This window comes from Globicephala melas, chromosome 12 (assembly GCF_963455315.2).
Source record: "Globicephala melas chromosome 12, mGloMel1.2, whole genome shotgun sequence".
NCBI lineage: Eukaryota > Metazoa > Chordata > Mammalia > Artiodactyla > Delphinidae > Globicephala > Globicephala melas.
The window spans coordinates 38,613,835-38,638,330 of record NC_083325.1 but is presented as its reverse complement, the minus strand read 5'-3'; the positions used below and the strand labels follow the sequence as shown (position 1 = coordinate 38,638,330).

The following is a 24,496-nucleotide window of genomic DNA, read 5'->3' as shown; positions in this document are numbered from 1 at the left end:
ATACAATCAATATACAAAAATCAATTTATTTCTGTATACTAGCAATGAAAAATATGAATATGAAATTTTTAAAAATTCCCTTTACAATAGCATCAAAAAGAATAAAATACTTAAGAATAAATTTCACAAAAGAAGTGTAAAATGTGTACTCTGAAAACTACAAGATATCATTGAAAGAAATTAAAGAAGATCTAAATAAATGGGAAGATTATCCCATGTTCATGGATCAGAACACTTAATATTGTTAAGATGGTAATACCCCTCAACTTGATCTACAGATTCACCACAGTTCCTGTCAGATTTCCAGCTGGCTTCATTGTAGAAACTGACAAACCAATCCTAAAATTCATATGGAAACTCAAGGGACCCAGAACTGCCAAAACAATTTTGAAAAAGAACAACGGGTTCACTCTTTCTGATTTCAACTCTTCCTACAAAGGTGCAGTAATCAAGGCAGTGTAGTGCTAGCATATGGATAGACATACAGATCAATGAAGCAGAATTGAGAGTCCAGAAACAAACCCATCTATTTATGGCCAACTGATTTTCAACAATAGTGCCAAGACCATTCAATGGGGAAAGAATAGTCTTTTCTACAAATGGTGCTGGGAAAATGATAGCTTCCTGCAAAGGAGTGAAGTTAGACCCCATCTCACACTATATACAAAAAAATTGATTCAAAATGGATCTAAGACCTAATTGTAAAAGCAAACTGTAAAACTCTTCGAGGAAAACACAGGGGTAAATCTTTACAACCTTGGATTTAGCAATGGATACTTAGATAAGACACTAAAAGCACAAGCAACAAAAGGAAAGATAGATAAATTGGACTTTACCAAGATTAAAAACATTTGTGTTTCAGTGGGCACAATCAAGAAAGTGAAAAGACAGCCTATAGAATGGGAGAAAATATTTACAAATCACATATCTGATAAGGGACTTATATCCAGAATTTATAAAGAACTCTTACAACTCAAAATTTTAAAAAGATGACCCAGTTTTTTAAATGGTAAAGGATTTGAATAGACATTTCTCCAAAGAAGATGGCCATTTGGCCAAAACCACTTGAAAAGATGCTCAACATCATTAGCCATGAGGGAAATGCAAATGAAAACCACGAGTTACCACTTCATACCCAGTAGAATAGCTATCACCAAAAAGCCACCTAATAATGTGGCCAGGAATGTGGCAAAATTGGAATCCTCACGAACTCCTGGTGAGAATGTAAAATGGAGCAGCTATTTTGCACTTTGCAAAGCAGTCTGGAAGTTCCTCAAAAGAAATTAAACATAGAGTTACCATTTACCTACCAATTTACCCTAACAGGTATATCATTTTCTATTTAGTCTCTTCTTGTGTTTACCTATATGCACGTATCCATGCACAGAACAGTATTATCTGCTTTTTTTTTTCCAGATGGAGAAACTGAGTCCCAGACATGGCAACTTGTCTAAGAGAAACAGAAAAGAATGACCTGAGCAATGGGCCCTTGATGACGGTATTGCTATGTTAAACAAGTTAACACATGCATGTAAAGCAATTAGAACAGTGCCTGACATATGTAAGTGCTCAAAAAATGTAAAATATTATTAGACCATTATTATTTAGAAGTAACTATGTTGTGCTCATTCCCACTTTTGGCCTTGCCTCATGCTGTTCTCCCATCTAGATTGCTCTCTTGCTTTGCTACCTATTGAAGTTTTCCCCTTGCTCCAGGTCCCTGCTCAAATCTCACCTTCTCCATGAATCTGCTGACCTCTCTCTTCTCTGAATCGTGTTGCATTCACAACGTTTCCACAGTTTAGCAGTCAGATGTTCTCACTGCTTTTGTTGTTGTTATTGACCTTGACTCCCCAACCAACTCTTATGCTGTATTAGTAAAATTATATACGAAACAAACAACAGTGTTCACATTTGTTAATTTTGAGTGGTAGGTTGTTTAGACTATGCTTGTCTGCAGTTAATATATTTTCCCAAATTAAAGAAAAAAATTGAGGACTTCCCTGGTGGTCCAGTGGTTAAGACTTCGCCTTCCAATGCAGGGGGTAGGGTTCTATCTCTGGTCAGGGAGGTAAGATCCCACATGCCTCACGGCCAAAAACCAAAACATAAAACAGAAGCAATATTGTAACAAATTCAAGAAAGACTTTAAAAATGGTCCACATCAAAAAATCTTTAAAAAAAAAAAAATTTGAGCCAACCAGAAGCTATTGACCATTGAAATTATGAGACTCTCAGAGACTTCCCTAGCAGTCCAGTGGTTTAAGACTCCACGCTTCCACTGCAGCGGGCACGGGTTTGATTCCTGGTCGGGGAACTAAGATCCCACGTGCCAGTGAGAATTTCAAAAAAAATTAAGAAAAAGTGAAACTTCAGCAAGAAACGTGGGCAACTGTCAGAATTATTTTACATCAAGAACAAATACTGGAGGGGGGATTTCTAAAGTGCATTTTTCATTTCTAATGTTAAGTAGTCATATACTCAGGGAAGAAACATGACTTTTTCCCAGTAAATGATGTGCAATAGCTGAATATTTGTTAAATGACATCTACCTTTGTCCAACAAATCAGTGTAAGTCTCTCTGACAGTGGTTCTGGAGTGGGCCTAGGTTAGTATTTTTTTAAAGGTCACCAGGTGACTCTTGCAGACACGTTGAGAACCATACTGCTATGTGACATGATATCTTTAAATGACTAATACTGTAAACCTCAGTCAGAGTTGTGTTCAGGAGCATAAAAAGAAATCAGGAAAGCATAGATTCTGACATCAGAGTGCTGCCACAAGGTGGCACTAAAAGCTCAAGGGAACCATAGTTTAAATTAAATCACATTAAGCTTCATGCTTGCTTAGTCTTTCTTACCAAGTGTGCATACGCATATTGTTTGTAGAAGGAAACAGAATATTGGGGAGAGAGCTGATAAGAGGAATTTTAGCTAATAAGGAATCCTAGAAGGCAAATGAGAAAAAGGTAGAAAAGCAGAAAAACAAAACGAGATACACCACTTAAAAGATCAAGCTTAAATATGACGCCCTTCTTCAATGCCAGAATTTTCTGTTCTCATAGCCATGCTTCTGTATGTTTATTCTAAAGGTTTTATATGCATTTAGAAGTCTCTAATAGTTCTGAAAAATTGAGAGGAAAAATGTTTAAAAAATCAAAATAAGTGATGGGAAATAAATTAATGCAAATTCTTAAATATAGAATAATGAACTGTTTCTCCTTTTAATAAATATATTAACTTAGCATAATTATGTCTTCTAAATGAGTAAGTTGAGGTCCAAAATATCTAGCCTGCGAAACTCTGCACTGTCCTCGCTGCAGTTATCTGAAGACTTGCCACCCTGTTCCTCCTAGCCAGCTGGGCAGAGACACAAAGACACAGAGAAGCATTAGACAGGTTTACACCAATATGTTAATAGAGGTCATTTCAGGGATGGAGCAGGTAAGGCAGAATTATAGATGCTCTTTCTTTTCATTGTTGTTTGCCTATGTTTTCTTTTTAATTATTAAATATTTCAACTAGACAGAAAAGTACAGAGGATAATACAACAAACATTCAGGTACCTACCACCCAGCATTTTAACATAATAATATGATATATATATATTTTTTTAAGAAATTGAAGCATTTCAAATACCCTCATCCTATATAGATGACACTGCTTCTAGCTCTTCCTTTCCCAGAAGTAAACACTTCTCTGAAATTTGATGTTTATTATGCCCATGCATGTTGTGATACTTTTACTACATATACTATGTATCCATAACATAATATACTATTTAAACTTTATATAGTGAACTTATCTCCTTATATGATTTTTTATACTCTAAATTATGGTTTTGAGATTTATACATTTTGAGACAGATAGCTTCTGTTTATTTATTTTAGCTACTCTATAGTCATCTATTCTATGAATCTACAAAAATGTATATATCTATTTCCTGTCAGTGGGCATTGAGTTTATTTTCAGTTTTTCTCTTAAAATAATGCTACAATAAAAACTTTCATCATTACCCTTGTGCATATATGAGTTGCACAAATTGACTAAAAGTTTCTAAACTTTTCTCCAGAGTTGCTGTACCAGCTTGGCCTCCTGTTAGCAGTATGTGAGAGTCCCTGTTGTTCAGCTTCCTCACCAACAATGAAGGTTGTATCATCAGGATGACTAAATTAAGCCACAATAACCAAGAACCACCAGTGACTTAATTCAAAGGTTTGTTTCTTGCTGCAAGTGCAGTGCAGGTAAACAGTGAAGGGCCGTTTGTCACAGTCACTCAGGGACCTGGGCTGAGAGGATCCATCCTGACACATGCTTCTGAGAGGCAGGGAGAAAGAACTAAAGGTCTCACACTCTGGCTGTGAAAGTTTCTGCACAGAAGTGACGGACATCACTTCTGCTCACATTTAATGGGCCAGAACAAGACGTGATCACCTCAAAGCATCCCCATTCCTACCTTTAGGGTGTGAATGTTTGTGAATGGTTACCAAGGTACTGATAGACTTTAATTTTTATTAGTCTAATGAGTATGAAATGGTGACTTGTTATTTTTATTTATATGCTCCTGATTATTACTGAGGTTGAGCATATATTCAGGTGTTTATTGCCCAAGTGTGTTTAGTCCTTTAAAAATTGCCTGTTGATATCCTTTGCCCATTTTTCTATTGGGTTTTAAAAATCTAATTTTGTAGGATATGTTTATAATCTGGCTACTAATCCTTTATTGATTCTATGCACTATAAATGTCTTCTTCCAGACTGTGGCATTTGCTTTCCACTTTGTTTAAGGTGCCTTTGTTCGTGGAATTTAACTTTAATGTAGTCATATATGACAGTTTTTTCCCTTATGGTTAGTACTTTCTGAGTCTCATTTAAGAAATCCTTTCTTATTCAAATATTTACACCAATATTTACTTTCAAAAGTTTTAAAGTTTTGGGACTTCCCAGTTGGCACAGTGGTTAGAAATCCGCCTGCCAATGCAGGGGACACAGGTTCAAGCCCTGGTCTGGGAAGATCCTATATGCCGTGGAGCAAGTATGCCCGTGCACCACAACTACTGAGCCTGCGCTCTAGAGCCTGCGAGCCACAACTACTGAGCCCACATGCCACAACTACTGAAGCCCGCACACCTAGAGCCCGTGCTCTGCAACAAGAAAAGCCACTGCAATGAGAAGCCCGTGCACCGCAATGAAGAGTAGCCCCCGCTCACCGCAACTAGAGAAAGCCCGCACGCAGCAATGAAGACCCAACACAGCCAAATTGTACTATAATGTAGCCAAATTGACACATAAAATGATTAAGTGGGGATGAAATAGGAAGCATGAGAGTCAAGAGCTGTTTAGGAAATAAAATCAACAAAACTTGGAAATTGAGTTATGAAATAGTAGGACAGGGGTGGAAAATTGAGGATAATCTCAAGATTTTTTTCTTGGAAGAGCCACTGGCTGAAATGAGAAATTAAAATAGAAGAGCAGACTTGGATTGGGGCATCTGGGAGAATTGTGCTCAGCTTCTTGTCATCCACACTGAAACAAACATTCTAGGAGAGAGCCCCACCCAGGAGTTGTCAACTACCTAGAAGTCAATTCATTGTATACAGAAGAACTCAGCTAAACCACTGAGAAGCCACTGTGTCTAGAAAAGTGCCATTATACATTTTGAATATAAATAGATTAGTAAACTTTCAGCATATAAACTAAGGTTTAAAAAAGAAGTACATATATAAAATGACAAGAGATTCTCCTCATTGTTTGGGAAGGAGACGAGAAACAAATAATTGCAAAGTTGTTTTTCCCTAAACTGCATACACTTCACTTTAGGCTGTAATGATTATATGACCTATGTATTGCATTATTGTGTCTTTGTCAAATAACAAAAACTTGAACTCAGCCCTTTTTTACTGCAGAAAGTGTCCTTTTAGTGACTTTTAAAAATTGAGTGGCGGGCTTCCCTGGTGGCTCAGTGGTTGAGAGTCCGCCTGCCGATGCAGGGGACACGGGTTCGTGCCTCAGTCCGGGAAGATCCCACATGCCGCAGAGCGGCTAGGCCCGTGAGCCATGGCCGCTGAGCCTGCGCGTCCGGAGCCCGTGCGCCGCAACGGGAGAGGCCACAACAGTGAGAGGCCTGCGTACCGCAAAAAAAAAAAAAAAAAATTGAGTGGCATTTTATAATGAACTTAACAATGTAAAAATGGGATTTGGTTCCCAAGCTATTTTTGTACTTTGCCCTCAAATAACTGACTAGGAAAAACTTAAACTGACTAAAAAGGAACTAGAAGAGTCTTCCACTACCTTAGCTAGGAGTGGACTACAAAAGTTTTTTCTCAAGGTACAGTGCACAGTTGTTCAGAGTAAAGCACATAGAGCCCTTAGCATTCAATGCATTTTCTTTATATCTCTAAAGTTCCTTAAATATTTAACCATGTATATCAGGAAAAGGACAATTGGAGAGTAGAAGTTCAATTGCAGGCTTTTTGTATCAATGACATGTACATAAAAGCTTCAAAGATGACCCAGACAGATCTCTGCGTGAGCTGTGTATATATGATAGTGCTACCATATTTCTCATATTTAATGATATTCTACTTTTGGAATTTTAGTGTATGTATACAAAAATGGGTTTAATAACTCAACCGTGGTTCTGATTTGTCATATATTAATAATTTCTTAAAATTCTTGTATGTGCTTTTTACAATAAAAAGTAAAAGTAAGTGACGCCAAAAAAAAAAGTCAAGAATAAAAAAACAAGGTGTATCTATAGCGTAGTGAAATTCACAATGCCACAGATAAAGAGAAGACTCTAAAACCTTCCACAGAGGGAAAAAAACCAAGCCATAGTCAAATTACAGGGAGTTGAGATGACGTTGTATTCTTAAGAGCAACATGGGAAAGTAGAGGACAATGGAGCAAGGCAAAGAAGACAATAGAAAATGCTTTGAATCTTCAATTCTGTGCCTAAACTATCAGGTATGAGAGCAGAGTGGAGAGACTTTTAGTTAATCAATGACTCAGGAAGTTTACCTTCCATACGTACTTTCTCAGGAGTTTATTTGTGTATGTAATACACCAGCAAAAGGAAAAGAAGGTGTGGTTACCCAAAAAACAAGGGACCCAACAGAGGAGAGACATGAAGAGGACCTTCTTTCAGTCATGCACTGGAACCAGAGAAGAAAGTACAATCAGAGAAAAGTCTTTGGCTCTTCAGTGAACGGTATTTACACAATCATAGTAATGTAAACATTGTTTTTTGGTTTTCCACTTTTAGAATCAACATATGTGAGAAGGGGGCAGGGTCGTCCCTACAATCCCTTTGTTCATCTCTCACCCTTCTTTCCTACTCCATTCAAGCTATACCTTGGTCTCTACTGGGCCACACAGATGGTGATCAGATGAAGATGTGAATCCATCTCAGTGACTGCTGAGGGTGAGAGGAAGCCAGTGACTAGATAAGTGAATTATGTGTCCAGGGAAGCCAGCAGTGGGATGGATGTGATTCAAAGGAGTGAGGGGACTGTGAGTGGAGGTTTGAACTGGTTATAATTGGATTTATAAAAATCAAATCCCTGAATGTGGTGAAATAAATTCATTAATCCACTAAATATAACATATATTCTTTTAACTTTCCTATACACTGGAAAACAGAGCTATCTAAAGAAATCTTTAAATATTATTCAATCAAATTAAGGAGTGTTATGTGGAAGATAATGTTGGTTGCTTACCCAGCAGCCATTCCATTCTTTCTTTGCTAATAGAATTCCAATTTTGTTCAGGTATTAAGTGGTAAAATGCTTGTAAAGGAAGCTGACCCTTTACTAGCCCCAGAAGATGAATTTTGATTAGTCCAGCCTAGTAATGGTGATTCAAATTCCCTTGCCAGTGGTTCATTTAAGGAGAAGCATGTGATTATGGATAATGGGAGGTGAGGGAAAGTCTGTTGTAGCGCTTCTGGGAAAATTTCCCTGATGTTTAAAAATAGGCACGAGTAAGGGATGTACTCTTCTTCCCTTTCAGGCCTTTGGATATTGTATTGTCAGAACATTAAGCTTGGAGTTGCTGAAACCGTATTGCAGTCATGAGGAGAGCCAAGAGAGGAGGACAAAGCTGCTATGCTGAGAAACGAAAGAGGGGAACAATTTAATGAAAATCTGGGGCTGGCGATTAACACTTTGGCTAAACTACCTCAGAACATTTTGTGAGAACATGCTTTTTTTTTTTATTGTTTTAGACAGTTGAGTTAGATTTCCTGTTACTTGCAAGCAAATGCATCCTAACAGAGCCTAAAGAATTCTAGGGGGGAAAAAAAAGAGTTCTAAGGAATTCTGGCCAAGATAGTAAATATATTTTTTAAAAGTGATTTCTGGCTTCCCTGATGGCGCAGTGGTTAAGAATCTGCCTGCCAGTGCAGGGGACACAGGTTCATGCCCTGGTCTGGGAAGATCCCACATGCCGCAGAGCAACTAAGCCCGTGCACCACAGCTACTGAGCCTGTGCTCTAGAGCCCGCGAGCCACCACTACTGAGCCCATGTGCCACAACTACTGAACCCCATGCGCCTAGAGCCCGTGCTCGGCCATAAGAGAAGACACCACAATGAGAAGCCCGTGCACCATAAAGAAGAGTAGCCCCCGCTCCCCGCAATTAGAGAAAGCCCGTGAGCAGCGACGAAGACACAACACAGCCAAAAATAAAATAAATTAATTAATTTTTTTAAAAAAGAAATATAATGAGGCTTAAGGTGATTAAATGCCTGTGGTGACTCTGCTACAATGTACCAGAAATGGGGTTTAAAAAAATATATATATATCATTGGTTCGATGCTCAAATTATCCCAGACTTGGCCAGTGGGAGCCCCTTCAAGCCAGATCCTGAGTCCTCTTGGCATCTCTCCATCACTTACTTTTTATCACTTCCGTACTTCTCAGCACAATAAGATGTTCCAAGCTCAACTGGTATTTTCCCTGTTCCTCTCTGGAATAAGCTATTTATTCAAGGAACACTGGTTCCTTTTAGTGACGATGTTATTTAGAAACCAACATCTAGGTCCTAGATATACTCTACTAGGATATTTCTGCTTCCAGTCCCACTCTGTGGTCAGACCTAGGAAGTATAAGTATATACCTTCCTTCTATATTTATTTCTATAACTCTCCACCTGTATTGTAAACTATTATTTCACATTGATAATTCCAAACCCAGTTCAATAACACGGGATTCATCTAATTTTCTCCCTTTTTGTTTTTGTTTCTTCCTTGTCAGTCAGTGAGAAATCTGGCTACCATTATCTGAAATATATATATATTTTTAAATATTTTATTTTATTCACTTATTTTGGCTGCGCTGGGTCTTAGTTGTGGCACGCCAGATCTTCGCTGTGGTACGCAGGATCTTTTAGTTGCAGCATGCGGACTCTTAGTTGCAGCATGCAGACTCTTAGTTGTGTCATGCAGACTCTTAGTTGTGGCATGTGGGCTCCTTAGTTGTGGCATGTGGGCTTCTTAGTTGTGGCACGTGGGCTTCTTAGTTGCAGCATGTGGACTTCTTAGTTGTGGCACGTGGGCTTCTTAGTTGCGGCATGTGGACTTCTTAGTTGAGGCATGCAGACTCTTAGTTGTGAAATGCCTGCGGGATCTAGTTCCCCCACCAGGGATTGAACCTGGGTCCCCTGCATTGGGAGTGTGGAGTCTTACCTACTGGACTACCAGGGAAGTCCCTGAAATACTTTTTATTATGTGTTGAATCCTCTGTATGAGCCAGTCTCCTGCCCCTGCTGCTGCCACTCTCTCCAATGCTCTCCTCACAATGGGTTGCCATTACCTGCTACCTTAGAGTTATCCCTGTTGCCCTCCTCTGATATCATCCTTATATGGGCCACCATTACGTTCTCACCTGTGAAATCAATCAATTCTGAAAATAAATAGCAGAGGATCCTTTTCTTTGCTAATAAACAAATACAATGTGAAATCAAGAAATTACTCAAGTTTATTTAACTTTTTAAATTTATTTTATTTATTTTTGGCTGCGTTGGGTCTTCGTTGCTGTATGCGGGCTTTCTCTAGTTGCGGCGACGGGGGGCTACTCTTCGTTGCAGTATGTGGGCTTCTCATTGCAGTGGCGTCTCTTGTTGTGGAGCACGGGCTCTAGGCACGCAGTCTCAGTAGTTGTGGTGCATGCGCTGTAGAGTGCAGGCTCAGTAGTTGTGGCCCATGGGCTCAGTTGCTCTGCGGCATGTGGGATCTTCCTGGACCAGGGGTTGAACCCATGTTCCCTGCATCGGCAGATGGATTCTTAACCACTGTGCCACCAGGGAAGTCCCTTTTTAACTTTTTAATATTTGAATGGTGGTATTCAAAAAAGTATCCAGTCTAAAAGCACTATTTGCTTAAAAAATATATTTAAAATATCTTGAACATGCAATAAAAGGAGTGAATCACAAAAATATTATGCCATGCAAAGACAAAAAACAAACCCAGGTACGAAAGAGGTCTTTACATACTGTGTTTTACATACTGAGTTCACTTTGGCACCATGTATACTAAAACTGGAACTATACAGGAAAGATTAGCATGACCTCTGCACAAAGATGACACAAATTTATGAAGCATTCCATATTTTTTTGTTATACATATGTTACCATGATAAAAAATAGTAAACTAGAAAGAGTATATACTGTATCATTCCGTTTACATGAAATTCTAGAATAGGAAAAACTGTATCTATAGTAACAAATAGCAGATCAGTGGTTGCCTAGGGCAGGGGAATTCACTGCAGAGAGGCATGAGGGGGAACTATGATGGAAATGGAAATTCCATTTTGGGGTGATGGAAATGGTTTATAACTTGATAATAGTATAAATTTGTCAAAACACTTGAAACTGCATACTTGAAATGCATTTCATTATGTGTAAATCATATTTCAACAAAATTGATTTTTAAGAAAAATATTGAAATTATAGAATTCTAAAGAGCTGGAAAGGATCAAAGTGTCTTCTGCTTTTTCAGATGATAAAAACTGAGCTCTAAAGAGGCTAAAGTCATTAGGCCAACCAGTTGATTGCAAAATTAGGATAGACTTAAGTTTCCAAACTTCAACTAGTTCAGTATCTTTCCATACCTGTCTCTTCTTTCTTGACATGCCATGGTGCCTGACCAGAAAAGTACTCTGCGAAAGATCAAATTTGTGCTTTTCCTTTCTTTCAGATCACAGGCTAGGGTAGAGAATGACAAGCAAAGCCTTACTTAGAAGGATAGACAAACAGTAGGGAGCTCTGAATGTCCTGGGAGAAGGGCATAGCAAGACTTTCTGTGTCTTGATATAAACAAAATAAACAAGAAACTGCCTCATTTTTTTGGGAAGTGGTGCTTGCTGGAGGGAAAGGGAGAAATGTGGTTCTGGAACCTTGATACCTTGAGTCGTCCTGACCCAGCCCTCCTGTGGCTGTGTGTGAGCTGCTCTGGCTGATTGTTAAGAGTGGGCCCTTGGGGGGCCAAATGTGGAACATCCTTGGCAAACTTAACTTATCTTCCTTCAGAGAGTTCGACCTCATAGCAGGAATATAGACAGGCAAGGGCGTCATCCACAAGCAGTGGACAAGCAGTGCCTTTTGGATCGAGGGGGACCAGTTTCCAAAAGTGACAATGTGAGATAATGAGAAACTATGGCATTAGCCAATTGATCAGACTCCAATTAAGAAGAGAACAGAACCTGCTATAGACTGAATAAGTTATCTCTTGGGGTATCTGGGCAATTTATGGGGGAGTGTTCTACAACTGGGACATAATGGGCTTCCTGCTAAAAGGGCTTTTAGGTAATTAAGCAATTGTTAGGAAAAAATAAAAGCATTGCAAATATATGTGTATTTGAGTTTATAGAGCAGGTTATACTAATTTTATTGGAAATGTTAATTCATCCAGGCAGCAGTATTTATTGAGCATACACTTACTATGTGTCTACACTGTGCTAAGAACTAGGGATACTGGCTATACTCCTAGAGTTTAGGGGGTATAGATAAGGTGCTTCACAAAATAGACTGCTATGCAGTGGGGAGCATGGGTTCTGATGGGATTCAGAGAATAGACCCCTAATCTACTCTTCAGATGAGGAGAAAGGAGATCAGGAGGTGCCTCTCCAAAGAAAGTAACATTTTAGGCGTAGAGCTGAAGTAGAGGCTATCCACATGAAGGGGATGACATTGCTCTAGGAAGGTGGAGACAGCATAAACAAGGCCCTGGAGATAAGAGGATGTGAATCTTTCAGGATAAAAGGCAAGTGTAATAGTTTGATGTGCCTGGAATAGAGTCAGGGTAGCAGGAAAAGATGTGGGATGAAGCTCTGGAGACATAGGCTTTGATCCTAAGGGCAATGATGAACCACTGAAGGGTGTTAAACAGGGCAGTGGCATGATTAAAATGTCTAGAATATTTTCTCCGGTTACAGTGTAAACAATGGACCAAAGAGAGGCATGATTTACATGATGACCATTAAGAGACTTGTTGGAGTAAGTGAGAATTATGGAGGGAAATAGATTTGAGTAAGGAGATACAAGTTTTCAGGACTTCATTGGGTTTTAGGGATGAGGGAAGAGAAAGAAAAGTACAGAATGATGAACTGTTTCTGATAGACGATACATCTGAGTAATTATAACATCTTTGTGCATATATGTGGAGAAAAATGCCCAAGGCAACCCTTGCTATCCAAACTCGGGAACTTGAGATTCAAGTAATCTTTTGGATAATTTCTTGGCTATCTAAACTCCTGCTATTGGCTAGTATAGCCAGGAACAAATAGATTTGGATAACAAGATTTCTTTGGATTCCCTACCTAAAGCCAGGAACTGAAACTCAGGATTTAGATAGTAGCGTATTTGAAGTATATTTGTTTTTTGGTTTTGTTTTAGGAGAAAGTTTTGTTTTGCTCTGTTCCTTGCCATATAGGTTCAATATTTTAGATAAAAAGAATTCTATATCATGAGATATGAAGTTTATATTTTAATAAGTTGGTATTTAGGAGAGAGCTCCCAAGACATATGGTATTAAATGTATACGTATGACAAAATTAAAGTTTTAAATATGAGTAGCTCTATTTTTTAGTATTTTATTTATTTTTTATTTTTTAAAATTTATTTATTTTTTTAGTTATTTTATTTTTGGCTGCATTGGGTCTTCGTTACTGTGCCTGGGCTTTCTCTAGTTGCAGCGAGTGGGGGCTACTCTCTGTTTTGGTGCTTGGGCTTCTCATTGCAGTGGCTTCTCTTGCTGCAGAGCACGGGCTCTAGGCGCGCAGGCTCAGTAGTTGTGGCTTGCGGGCTCTAAAGCGCAGGCTCAGTAGTTGTGACACACGGGCTTAGTTGCTCCGCGGCATGTGGGAACTTCCCAGACCAGGGCTCAAACCCATGTCCCCTGCATTGGCAGGGGGATTCTTAACCACTGCGCCACCAGGGAAGCCCTATTTTTTAGTATTTTAGTTTTACATAGTAGGCTTGTTAAGAACTAAGGAAATATATTTGCTATCAAGTGATCAATTTGACAAAAATCTATTATCTTTACACAAACCAATACACTTTTTAAAATATTCAGCACCATTCTAAGATTTCAATGAAGAAAACAAAACAAATTTGATTTTAGGAACAAAGCACTTTTAGCAGAGTTTTAAAATAAAAATTTCTTCCATATTCACTTCTGGTATAACAAGGACTTTTATCATTATTTGACTTATATGACTGCCGTATTTTTTCTCAAGTTGACATAAAACGTGTGAAAATATACAAAAAAAGGCAGTGACGATCCTCTAGTATTCCAGCATAGTCCTTCAGAGTCAGAGGTGACAATATATATCAAACGTTAAGGACTTTTTGAGATTTGTAAGGGGATTTCAAAATGTTGAAAATATGAGTGAAAACTGTAATAGTATTTATATGGGGTTGGATAATAGGAAAAAAATTTTAATTTTAATGTTTTCTCTCTTGATAAGAATTCCTTGAGTGATAGATCACAAGTTCCCTTCCGTAAAGCAAAAGCATACGTTTTTCCACAGACCACCAAACACATTTGGACATCTAGGTTGTAAATGTAGATTTCAGATAAGATTATACTTACATACAATGTGGTCTGTCTCCTACTTCTCAACATCTCCTAAACACTCACTTCTCACAGCACCCACCCCTCTCAGCTGATGCCCCATCTCATTCCATTTTTTATTGAAAAAAAAAAAAGGGAGACTATCTCATCTCCTTCCACCATATCTATCAATTTACCTATACTTCCAGCCTCCTTCTCCTTGCCTCCTGTATCAAAACTGACCAATCACTCTGCTTCTGCCCTGGATCCCTTTGGCTCTCACTGGCCTAGAACTTCACTCCCCTCTCCTACATCAGCTCTATCAGGACATACCACCCCAAAATATGTCACTTTGGCATATTGATTATTTTGAGCCAAGGGCACTTAAGAAACAGCAGATGCAGGAAGGGCTCTCTGGCCTCCTTTTTTCTACCTAAAAAACACACCATAAAATTTCGCATGAGAAAGGTGTCCTCCCTGTACCAGGGAGGACATAGACTGGGAATCAATGCTGAAATAGATCTCTACAAACAAACTTACTAAAATAACTCATCTGTCTTGCCCTGCCCCAATATATCTCAAAGCCACTTTCCTTTAATTTACTGCACCAGCCCAAACCCCTTTATCTTGTTATTTCTTCACAAGTTTATGGTGTCTTAGTCTAAAAGGTATAAAAGCTTTCTAATCTAGTCAATTCTTCGGGCCTTCAGTCTCTTGTAAAGGCCCCATGTACATGTAAAAATTTAATAAAACTTGTATGCCTTTCTCCTGCTCATCTGTCCTAATGTTAGCTTAATTCTGAAGCCCACCTGGAGACCCTAAGAGGGTAGAGAAGAATCTTTCCCCCCCTCCACTCCCATCAGCTTCAAAACATGCCTCATCTCATACTTCATATCATCCCTGTTGACCCAATATTTACCCTTCAGCCACCATCCCATTTCTCCATTCTCCCTCACAGCAGAACCTGAAAGAATTTTTCCTCAGAAGTGGTCTTCAAATTTTTTTGCTTACAGCACCCTAGAAGAATTTTGTAAAGCTATGTACCCACTTGGCACGTTATTAGTTTAACGTTTAAATTTTTTCACATTGTTTAGATAGTTGCAAAGGCTGTAATTTCCAGAGTATTGTAAATATTGGTGTTTTAACACTGCCACATCAGTCTTTAAAATATATCAGTAAATCTAAATATGATATCATCATTCACTAAAAAACCAAAAACAATTTAAAAAACTCGTCTTTAGCACACAAATTTTACATCATTCCTTTTTTTAAAATTTAACTCCTAGTTCTAATTCACTTTCTTCACAGAATTTTATCCTAATGTAACATATCTTATGCTTCAAAGTCTTCTATTGATTACCTAACATACTTTTTTGGAAAAAAGTATATGATATTAAAATGTTTACATTTTTCCTGTGACCAGAAGTCTCTAAAAGTTAAAGTGTCTTGTGGATTTGTTGTAATTATTAAAACATAACGGATCAAAATCACATTGAAGTAAAATTTTATTGGAAATGCTATCTTAAGTGAAATGAGTAGATTTTTTTGATTGGCTTATATTTCTCTCTCTTTTTTAAAATTTTTTTTTAGTTGCATGGCCTGCAGGATTTTAGTTCCCCAACCAGGGATCAAACCCAAGCCCTTGGCAGTGAAAGCGAAAGCGCGGAGTCCTAAACACTGGACTGCCAGAGAATTCCCTGATTGGCTTATATTTTTGAGGATAGCTTACTGCTCAGAATGATGGGGCTCAGCATCAATTAAATTCCAATTTTTCATTTTTATGTGATAAGAAACTTGTTCACATTACTAAGTAGACAGAAATAGAAGAAAATCTGTTGCAGCAATAGCAGTCATTTCTTTGGACTCCTAAATTAATGCCCCAAAGGACTCTGTGTACTATTATCACATTATCATCTGTCATCTTCTTCAATTTTGTTGAAAGAATATGAAAACACCCAACATTCAAAATAATTTATTGGAGTTACTGCTTTCTCAACTCAATGTCAATGTTGTGAATTGTCCCTCTGCTTGTCATCCCTGGACATTTTGCAGCCTGGGGCAACATGCCATTGTTATACAGGGAGGAGATGTATGCCTTTCTTTTGGAAAAAGGGAAAAGAGTGACTGTGGAAGCTGAAGTGGGAAAGGGGAACCTGTGCCCACAACACAGGCCTGCTCTTAAGAAGAGTGTTTTTAGGAAAATGCAATTTTAGAAAAGAGTTTATATGAAATTGAGGACCTGAAAATTAGTCCCTTGGAAAGTCTTTGTGTGCCCTAGTTTAAAGACCACTGGTATACACATGCTTTTTCTACTGACTCCCATTGTCTCTTAAAATCCACCCTAATTGCACCTCTGACCCTGCAATGCCATTGAAAATACTTTTACAAAGGCCATCAACAATATCCACATTGCTAAGTCCAAATAAACATCAAGAGTAAGAAGTAGTTATAAGCTTCAGGAAAAGATAAAAAGAAATTCTAATGCAGAAATCTGACCCAAAGTTGCTATTAAAGAACTTACTCTCACAGTGGTCTTACACAGTGCACCTATTTTATAACTAACTTTATAAATAAAGACCAGGGCATGGGATACATTAGTTTAGGGACAGGTCTCCTGATCCAGCTGGCTCCAAGCAGGAGCGCCATAGTTGTGCAAAGCTGCATTTATGCAGCCATGGCTCTGGTCCATTTTCTGAAATAAGCTGGCCCATTAGAGCTTTGATGAAGTATCTCACCAGGCATTGGCAGCTTCTGAAATGGTAGGGAAAACTGCGTGTTTGGAAGAAACATTTGTTTCAGCCACCGCTCTCTCACCCTCTTCTTAGCAGGTACTATCTGACATTTCAAATTATTATTTAGAAAGGGAAATTTAAAATATTAAGGTAATGTTTGGCAGGACTCACTAACAAAAAATTCACTGGTCCCTAAACAAACTTCTCTCTTTAGGCCACATATAACCTGGTATTGAACACAAGATGTTTTGCGGGGAGGGGAGAGTGGAGCCAACATTACAGCTTCTTATTGGGGAAAACAGTCCTCAGGCATCCAGAACCGCCTCTCCAGAATTCAGTTTAAAAACCTTGGGCATTACCTCTAGAGCTTTCAAAAAGCCTCACAAAATGCAGAAACGTGACTGGTGCAGCATTCTTCTTGGAGTCGATGGTATCCTTCGATAAGGTTTAATTCTCCATCGCGTCAACCAAACGGGGAAAGTCAGAGCATCTTTTTCTCCGTGAATAATAGATTCTTCCCCCCCCCACCCCCAGCCTTTTCTGTCTAGGAGTCTCTCTCTCTCTCTCTCTCTCTCTCTCTCTCTGTCGCAGCCTATGGAACATTAAAAGTATTTGGCTTACTATTAGAGTCGTGACACGCTTGAAAGTCATTTATCATCTACTTCCTCCTCAATATAAAGCATCAATTTGAAAGACTCGCTGTAGACACTGTTTAGAGAGGGGTGGTGATGAATACCCGCTGATGTAATGCAGTGGGGTTTTTGTTTGTTTAAGAGCCACAGGAAGAAGCCTGGTTTTGTAGTGGAATTCCTTCTTCAAACCAGGGATGGTGTTTCGGGACATTTTCCGACAGCAGGGGACCACGCGAGGCTCTCAGCGCCAGCAATCCGTAGCAGCAAACGCCTTCAGTTCTTTGTGAGAAATCTCCCAGGAAGGCAGGTTTAGGAGCATGCGCACACAGATTTTGTGGCGGAATCAGGGGAGCATGCGCAACAGATGTACGGATTCAGGCGAGACTCTTCCGAGCATGCGTCGTCGGGTCTGGCGCCTGTCGCAGTGGTCAGAGACTCCTTGCGGATTCCCGTCCCCACCGCTACCGTGGCCGGATTCCAGGCTCGTGGCAGAAAGGCTGGTGGTATATTCGTTTTTATGACTGAAGTTTTAACATCTTTTTTTCCTTCTTAAATCATTTTTTCCCGAGTACAAATATATACTTAGTACGCCTTGTAAAATATCTAACAATTTATGTTCAACAACCCACTAGAAAAATAGGCAAAGGACTGGAGAACAAAGACTTCACAGAAAAATAATTACAAATACGCTTTAAACATACAAAAAGATGCTTAGCATCAGTTGTGATAAGAGAAGGCAAATTACACTGAGATACTATTTTTCACTCATTGGATTGGCAAACATTGAAACGTTTGGCGATATACTGTACTCTGTAGGGGTATATGGGGAAACGAGCGCTGCCTCACACTGCAGATGGGAGAGCAGAATGTCGCAACCCTTCGTGGTTATCAAACCACAGATGCGTTTACACTTTGATCCAACAATCCCACTTTGGAGAATTGTTCCTATAGATACACTTGCTTCCATATGAAATGACATATGAAGTTGTTTATTGTAATTAGCAAAAGGTTGGAAACTACTCAAATATCCATCAGAGGACTGGTTTTGAAAACAGTAGTACAAGCACTTCCCTGGTGGCTCAGTGGTTAAGAATCTGCCTGCCAATGCAGGGGACAGGGGTTCGAACCTTGGTCTGGGAAGATCCCACAAGCCGCGGAGCAACTGAGCCCATGCGCCACAACTACTGAGCCTGTGATCCTAGAGCCCGTGCTCCGCAGCAAGAGAAGCCACCGCAATTAGAAGCCTGTGCACCTCAACAAATAGTAACCCCCGCTCGCCACAACTAGAGAAAGCCCGCGGGCAGCAGCAAAGACCCAATGCAGCCATAAACAAATAAATAGATAGTACACAGTGGAGCATTATGCAGCTGTGAGAAAGGATGAGGAAGTTCCCTACGTACTGATAAGGAAAGATCTTTAGGATATCTTGCTAAGTAAAAAGCCCAGGTACATATCTGGGCTTTTTACTTCACAAGTAAGTAAGATATGCCTTTTGTGTAGGAAAGGAGAATAAGATTCTATGACCCTTTCTTGTTTCCACATAAATTCTGGAAAGATACATAAGAAACGAATAATCATGATTTCCTGTGGGGTGGAGGGGAAGACAGAGACAGGGTGAGGGACTTCTCAGTGTATGCATTATAATGTATTGCATTTTGAACCATGTGAATGTTATCCATTAGAAACAAAAATGAAATTATAGTAACTTTTTTTAATGCAGAAATATCTAACATAAAAAATGAAAAATCCTCCCCTTCTAAAGGTAACAACTTTTTTTTTTTTTTGCGGTACAGAAATATCTAACATAAAAAAATGAAAAATCCTCCCCTTCTAAAGGTAACTACTTTTTTTTTTTTTTTTTTTTTTTGCGGTAAACGGGCCTCTCACTGTTGTGGCCTCTCCCGTTGTGGAGCACAGGCTCCGGACGCGCAGGCTCAGCCGCTCCGCAGCATGTGGGATCCTCCCAGACCGGGGCACAAACCCGTGTCCCCTGCATAAGCAGGCGGACTTTCAACCACTGCGCCTCCAGGGAAGCCCTAAAGGTAACTACTTTTAATAGATAGGTGTATGTTCTTCCAACATCTTACTTGCTTTAATCTTAAAAGTATTTTTAAAAATTTAATTATGATGTATGCTATTTACATCCTTCAGAAATATGCAGGAAAGAGTTTTTAAAACCAAAAGCTCTTGGTCTGTTATATGTTTAAATTTATGCACCATTTATGTTTGTTAGTCATTTGGATATCCTGTTGTGTGAAGTGCTCATTCAAGTCTTTTGCCCATTTTCTATTAGGTTGTCTTTTTCTTATTTGGAGTAGTTCTTTATACATTCTGAATATATTTCCTTTGTACATGAACATTTTTTGGCTTGTCTTTTCACTTTAATATATTTTGATGAACAGAAGGTTTTAATTTTAACATGGTTCAATTATCAATTTTTTTAGATAGGTGGTACTTTTTCTTTGGTCCTGTTTAAACAATCTGCTGTTAAACATGTTTACTGAGTTCTTAATTTCTGGGGTTTTTTGTTTGTTTTAGTTCTATAATTTCATTTATTTCTTTTAGTTTTCAGTGCTCTGCACCAAAGTTGTCTTTTTTCTTTGAACATATTAAGAATTGCTATTTTAAAATCTATCTGATAATTCCACTTGCTGGTTCCCCTTTGGGTCTTTTTTTTTCCCCCGCTTGATTTTCAAATATATCAACTTGTCTCCGTGTATGCCAGGCTATTTTTTTTGAAATGTGGTCATTGTCTATGAAAAATTATAGAGATAATTCGAAGCCTAAAATAGTGCCCTTGCCCTCAAGAGAGAATTCATGTTTGCTTCTGACAGATGGCTACGAACACTATCAATCTCAGAACAATTTAATCTGTTCCAAAATTGAGATAATTCAGAATTGGGTTTTAGTGCTTATGAGGGCCTGTTCAACCTACTCCTCTAGTTTGACCCTTTGCGTCCCAACCCAAAGCCTGAGGATTTGCCCTAAATCATGTTCCCCAACCCCATGAGTCTGTACAAAGCTCTGTCCAGCTTCTCAGCTGCATCTTCTGAAATTGGAAGATTGGCAGAGTCCCAAAGACTGAACTCAGCTACCTAGATTTCCATCTTTCTGTTTTCTTCTGAATCTTGGCGTGTAATTCTTCAGGGCCTTATTTGCTCTCATATGCTTTAAAACAGATATTTTAGAATATTTTATCTGGCTTTTCCAGTTGTCCTCTAGGAAAATTGATCTAAATTGCCTATTCTGCAGAACTTTTTTTATAACTTAAAAAAAAGTTTCAAGACTTCTTTAAAGAGAAAAAAAGTCTTTAGTTTTATGTTCTTTTCTTTTTTTTTTTTACATTTTTAGAGTAAGATTATATCTTGGAGCTTTATCGATATGGTGAGTTTAAAAATAATTTAAAATATTTTACAGCTGATTTTCAGACAGACCTTTTAAAAGCTATGATTGTTCTTTAAATCAGAAGCTCTCAGGACTGAAGGGCTGTGTGTTGAGATCATGGGTGGTGGAGTCAGAGTTGGAAGTGGAGGGTAATTGGATGACCTTAGACAGAGCCTATTTTGACAGCTGGATGTCTCTTTTGTACTGAAACTTCTCGGTCTTCATCTCTAGCTCTCAGTAGTGTTTCATGCAGGTGACCACTCCATTCTTCATTTTCTCTGAGACCTTATTCTTCTCCTTCTCTCTCTCATTCATGATCTCTATTTTGCTGACCTATTTTCCTTTTCCCAACCTCTGGTTCCCTAGAGCTTAATCTGGGGGTCTCTCCTCTATCTAAACTCTCTTCCCAATTGATCTCGTGCAGACATATGACATTAAATATTTTCTGTGCAGAAAAATCTCAAATTTACATTTCTAGTTCAGATATCTTACCAGATCTTCTATCCCATTACCTCCTTTTTTTTCCATTAAAAAAATTGAGGTATAACTTACATACAGTAAAGTGCACAAATCTTAAGCATACAGCTCAATGAATTTTACATGTATATACATCCATGTAGCCACCACCCAGATATATACATGAGACATTTCTGTCATGCCTGAAGGTTCCATTGTGGCCTTTCCATTCAATACCCCCTTCTCAGAGGTCTCTAATATGACTACAATTTTGCCTGTTCTTGTACTTCATATAAATGGAATCATACAGTGTCTTATCTTCTTGTGTCTGGCTCCTTTCACTCAACAAAATGTTTTTAAAATGTATTTGTGTTGCTCTATATATCAGTAGTGCATTTTTATTGCTGCATAGTATTCCATTGTATGAATATTCCACAATTTGTTTCTTCATTTTCCAGTTGTTAGATGTTGCTTTTCCCCCCTAGTTTTTTTTTTCACTATCATGAATAGAGCTGCTATGTTATGAACAATTTTGTACATTCTTAAAAATATAATGCACGTATTTCTCTTCATCCCACCACACGCTTGGAAGATCTGATTGGCTGGCTTTTAGTAATACAACATTCTAAGAGAGAAACAATGACCTTGACTTTTTCTTTCAAGTTCTTAAATTCAGTAGAAGTTTTTAAAAAATCAATACCTAAAATGAAGGTGTTGGTTTTTAAAATCAAATCTGTGAAGATAAGTGAAATCATCAGTAATGAACTTTGAAGAAAATTATAATTTTCTAATTCTAAGTAAATTTTCAAGAGAATTTGCCACTTTTATTGACTCCCTATCCCAATGATTTTCTTTCTTCAGAAAACCTACAAATCATTAGCAACTTCTGGGACAGGTGAAGAAACACGTGCATGCAAACGTTTGGTTTCTTTATGCTGGTTGTAATTGCGCCAGGGGGACAAACAGCAACATGTGCAGTAGCCAAGACACTCTCAAACCACAGACCCAGTGCCTTCTGTTGACTACTTTAGCCCTTCTTCAGTGAACTCATTCTTCTCCTTCCTGGCTACTCAGGGTGTGGTCCTCAGATGAAGAGCATCAGCTTCACTTGAGAGCTGCATTAGTTACCTGCCGTTGTGTAACAATTTATCCCAATATTTATCAGCTTAAAACAACACACATGTGTTGTTTCTGTAGGTCAGCATTCTGGGCACAGCTCAACTATGTCCTCTGCTTCACAGTCTCCCATAAGGCTGCAATCAGGGTGGCATCCCAAGGTCTGCAATGTTGTCTGAAGGCTTGACTGCCACCAACCCTGAAAACAGCCAGTTTGGGGACTGACCGAAGGAGTGCTGAATTCTTTACCTGCTTAGGGCACCCACATGTCTCAGGCTAGTTCTGTATCACCACAGTGATTTTTCTTTCCTTTTCTTTTTTTTTTAACCTCAATGGTTTGATTGGATCACTTAATCCAATTCATCTGAACAGTTTCCAGCCTCCTTGCTTTTTCTCCTTCCTGACTACAATCTACTTTCCCATAGCAACCATAATGATAATAAAAAATAAAATTAAAAAGCTGTGCACATCACATCCCTACTAAAGCTGTCCAATGACTTCCCATTATTTAGAATAAAATAAATTTCTGTAGAATTCACAAAGTCTCGTATGATCTAGCTCCTGCCAGACTTTGACTCCAACTCAGACTACTCATCCCCTTGATTATTACACACTAGATGTACTGGCCTTCTTTTGGACTCTTGATTTCCTCCTCAGGGTCTTTGCACTTGCTCTTCTCTCTGCTCCCAGATCTTCTCATAGTGGCTCCTTTTCCTCATTTAGGTTCTGGTCCTGGAAAGTAGTCTCCATTCTTAATCTCTATCATTTAAGTTTCCTAATAGCATTACCCAAGATCTGAAATTCATATTTGTTTACTCATGTTGTAGGATGTTAGAAAGGGGCTCTGACTTAGAATTTTATCAGAGACTCCAAAGGCCAAGCATGGTATAGGAGGTAGCAAGTACTCCTAGAGCCCCACGCACAGTAAGGGATGGAGAAGTTGGTTCTTCCTACAACAGCAATCACCCACCCATAACCCATAAAAGAGTTTGGGGGATCTCAAGGGAGGATTTCCCAGGAGGGATCATTGTCAGTATGCTCTGCATGTGTGCCCTTTCCATGGTTGTGGGGAGGGAGGGGCTCACCCCTCTTTGAAAGAGACTTCTTGGAGGGCTTCTGACGTACATACCCTGCTCAGGGTTGGATGCAGTTCTGTGGACCCTGAAGCTCTACTACCTTTGGGACTTCTTTAAAAAGAAGAACATAAAGTTACAAATAAAATGAGATATTAAAGTAAATATTTACTTAAGAGAAAATAAACAATTTATATAATTTAAAAATATACCACAAACAGATATCACAGATGTCACAATCCAGAAAAATAAGATAATATATTTTTTAAAATATCTATTTATTTTTATTTGGTTACACCGGAACTTAGTTGCAGAAGGCGAGCTCCTTATTTGTGGCATGTGAACACTTAGTTGCGGCATGCATGTGGGATTCTAGTTCCCTGACCAGGGATTGAACCAGGGCCCCCTGCATTGGGAGTGCAGAGTCTTAACCACTGCACCACCAGGGAAGTCCCAAGATAATATTTTCTTAAAATGAACTGCCTGACACATCTCAATAATACTTTTTCTTCTGTGTTTTGGCTGCATGCTCTTCCATCACCTCTTCATATGACATTGACTGTGTACATTCCTGCCCAAGAGAGAACTTCTTTCTGACCAATGAGCTTTCCAATGAGTCCTCTGCTTACAATGACACAAGTCAAATAACTAGACAACTCTCCACACACTAGCTTCTAGCTCTTTATATTTGAAACTTGTTTCTCCTCCGTTGTTAAATATTTCCTGTAGGACACTTTCATATTGTTATCCAGCCCTGGCCTGGCACCTTTGTTTCATGTTGCAGGGCCAGTGAGCCCTGTGAGTGGTAGGGAGGAGTATTCCCTACCAGGAAGCTATTCCTATACCAGGACAGCTAGCAATAATTTCACTATACATGGAAGTAACTGGAAATCATATAAATGTATCCTATTGAACCCAAACTGAATATATCCCCAATTCAACTTCCCCAGATTTCAGAATGGCTGAGAGAATTCTAACTCCACCCAGTATCACCCAGAGTGTTAGAGAGGAAGTCTGGAGTGGAAAGAAACAGCAGTGATTCACTGGTCAAGGCTT

General features: G+C 38.8%; 2 protein-coding genes, 1 long non-coding RNA gene and 1 other non-coding gene across 4 annotated transcripts in view; all 4 read left to right on the top strand.

Annotated features, from left to right (window-relative positions):
- SANBR (SANT and BTB domain regulator of CSR) overlaps positions 1–1,927 on the top strand; it is a 71,759-nt gene extending 69,832 nt beyond the window's left edge. The window contains exon 23 of the transcript XR_009566167.1: positions 1,417–1,927. The gene's annotated coding sequence lies outside the window, so the exon portion shown is untranslated. The remainder of the gene's footprint in view (positions 1–1,416) is intronic.
- Positions 1,928–6,173: 4,246 nt separating this feature from the next.
- LOC132598247 (uncharacterized) lies at positions 6,174–14,206 on the top strand. The gene is made up of 2 exons (XR_009566260.1): positions 6,174–7,421; positions 8,009–14,206. It is a non-coding gene; the product is annotated as an uncharacterized lncRNA (long non-coding RNA).
- LOC115864226 (U6 spliceosomal RNA) lies at positions 10,504–10,608 on the top strand. Its single transcript, XR_004043861.1, has one exon. It is a non-coding gene; the product is annotated as a U6 spliceosomal RNA (small nuclear RNA).
- A 3,237-nt stretch (positions 14,207–17,443) lies between the features above and the next one.
- LOC115863997 (activator of 90 kDa heat shock protein ATPase homolog 2) overlaps positions 17,444–24,496 on the top strand; it is a 76,204-nt gene continuing 69,151 nt past the window's right edge. Inside the window, exon 1 of the mRNA XM_060309771.2 lies at positions 17,444–17,914. Within this exon, the coding sequence (XP_060165754.1) occupies positions 17,729–17,914 (186 nt within the window). The 5' untranslated portion in view covers positions 17,444–17,728. The remainder of the gene's footprint in view (positions 17,915–24,496) is intronic.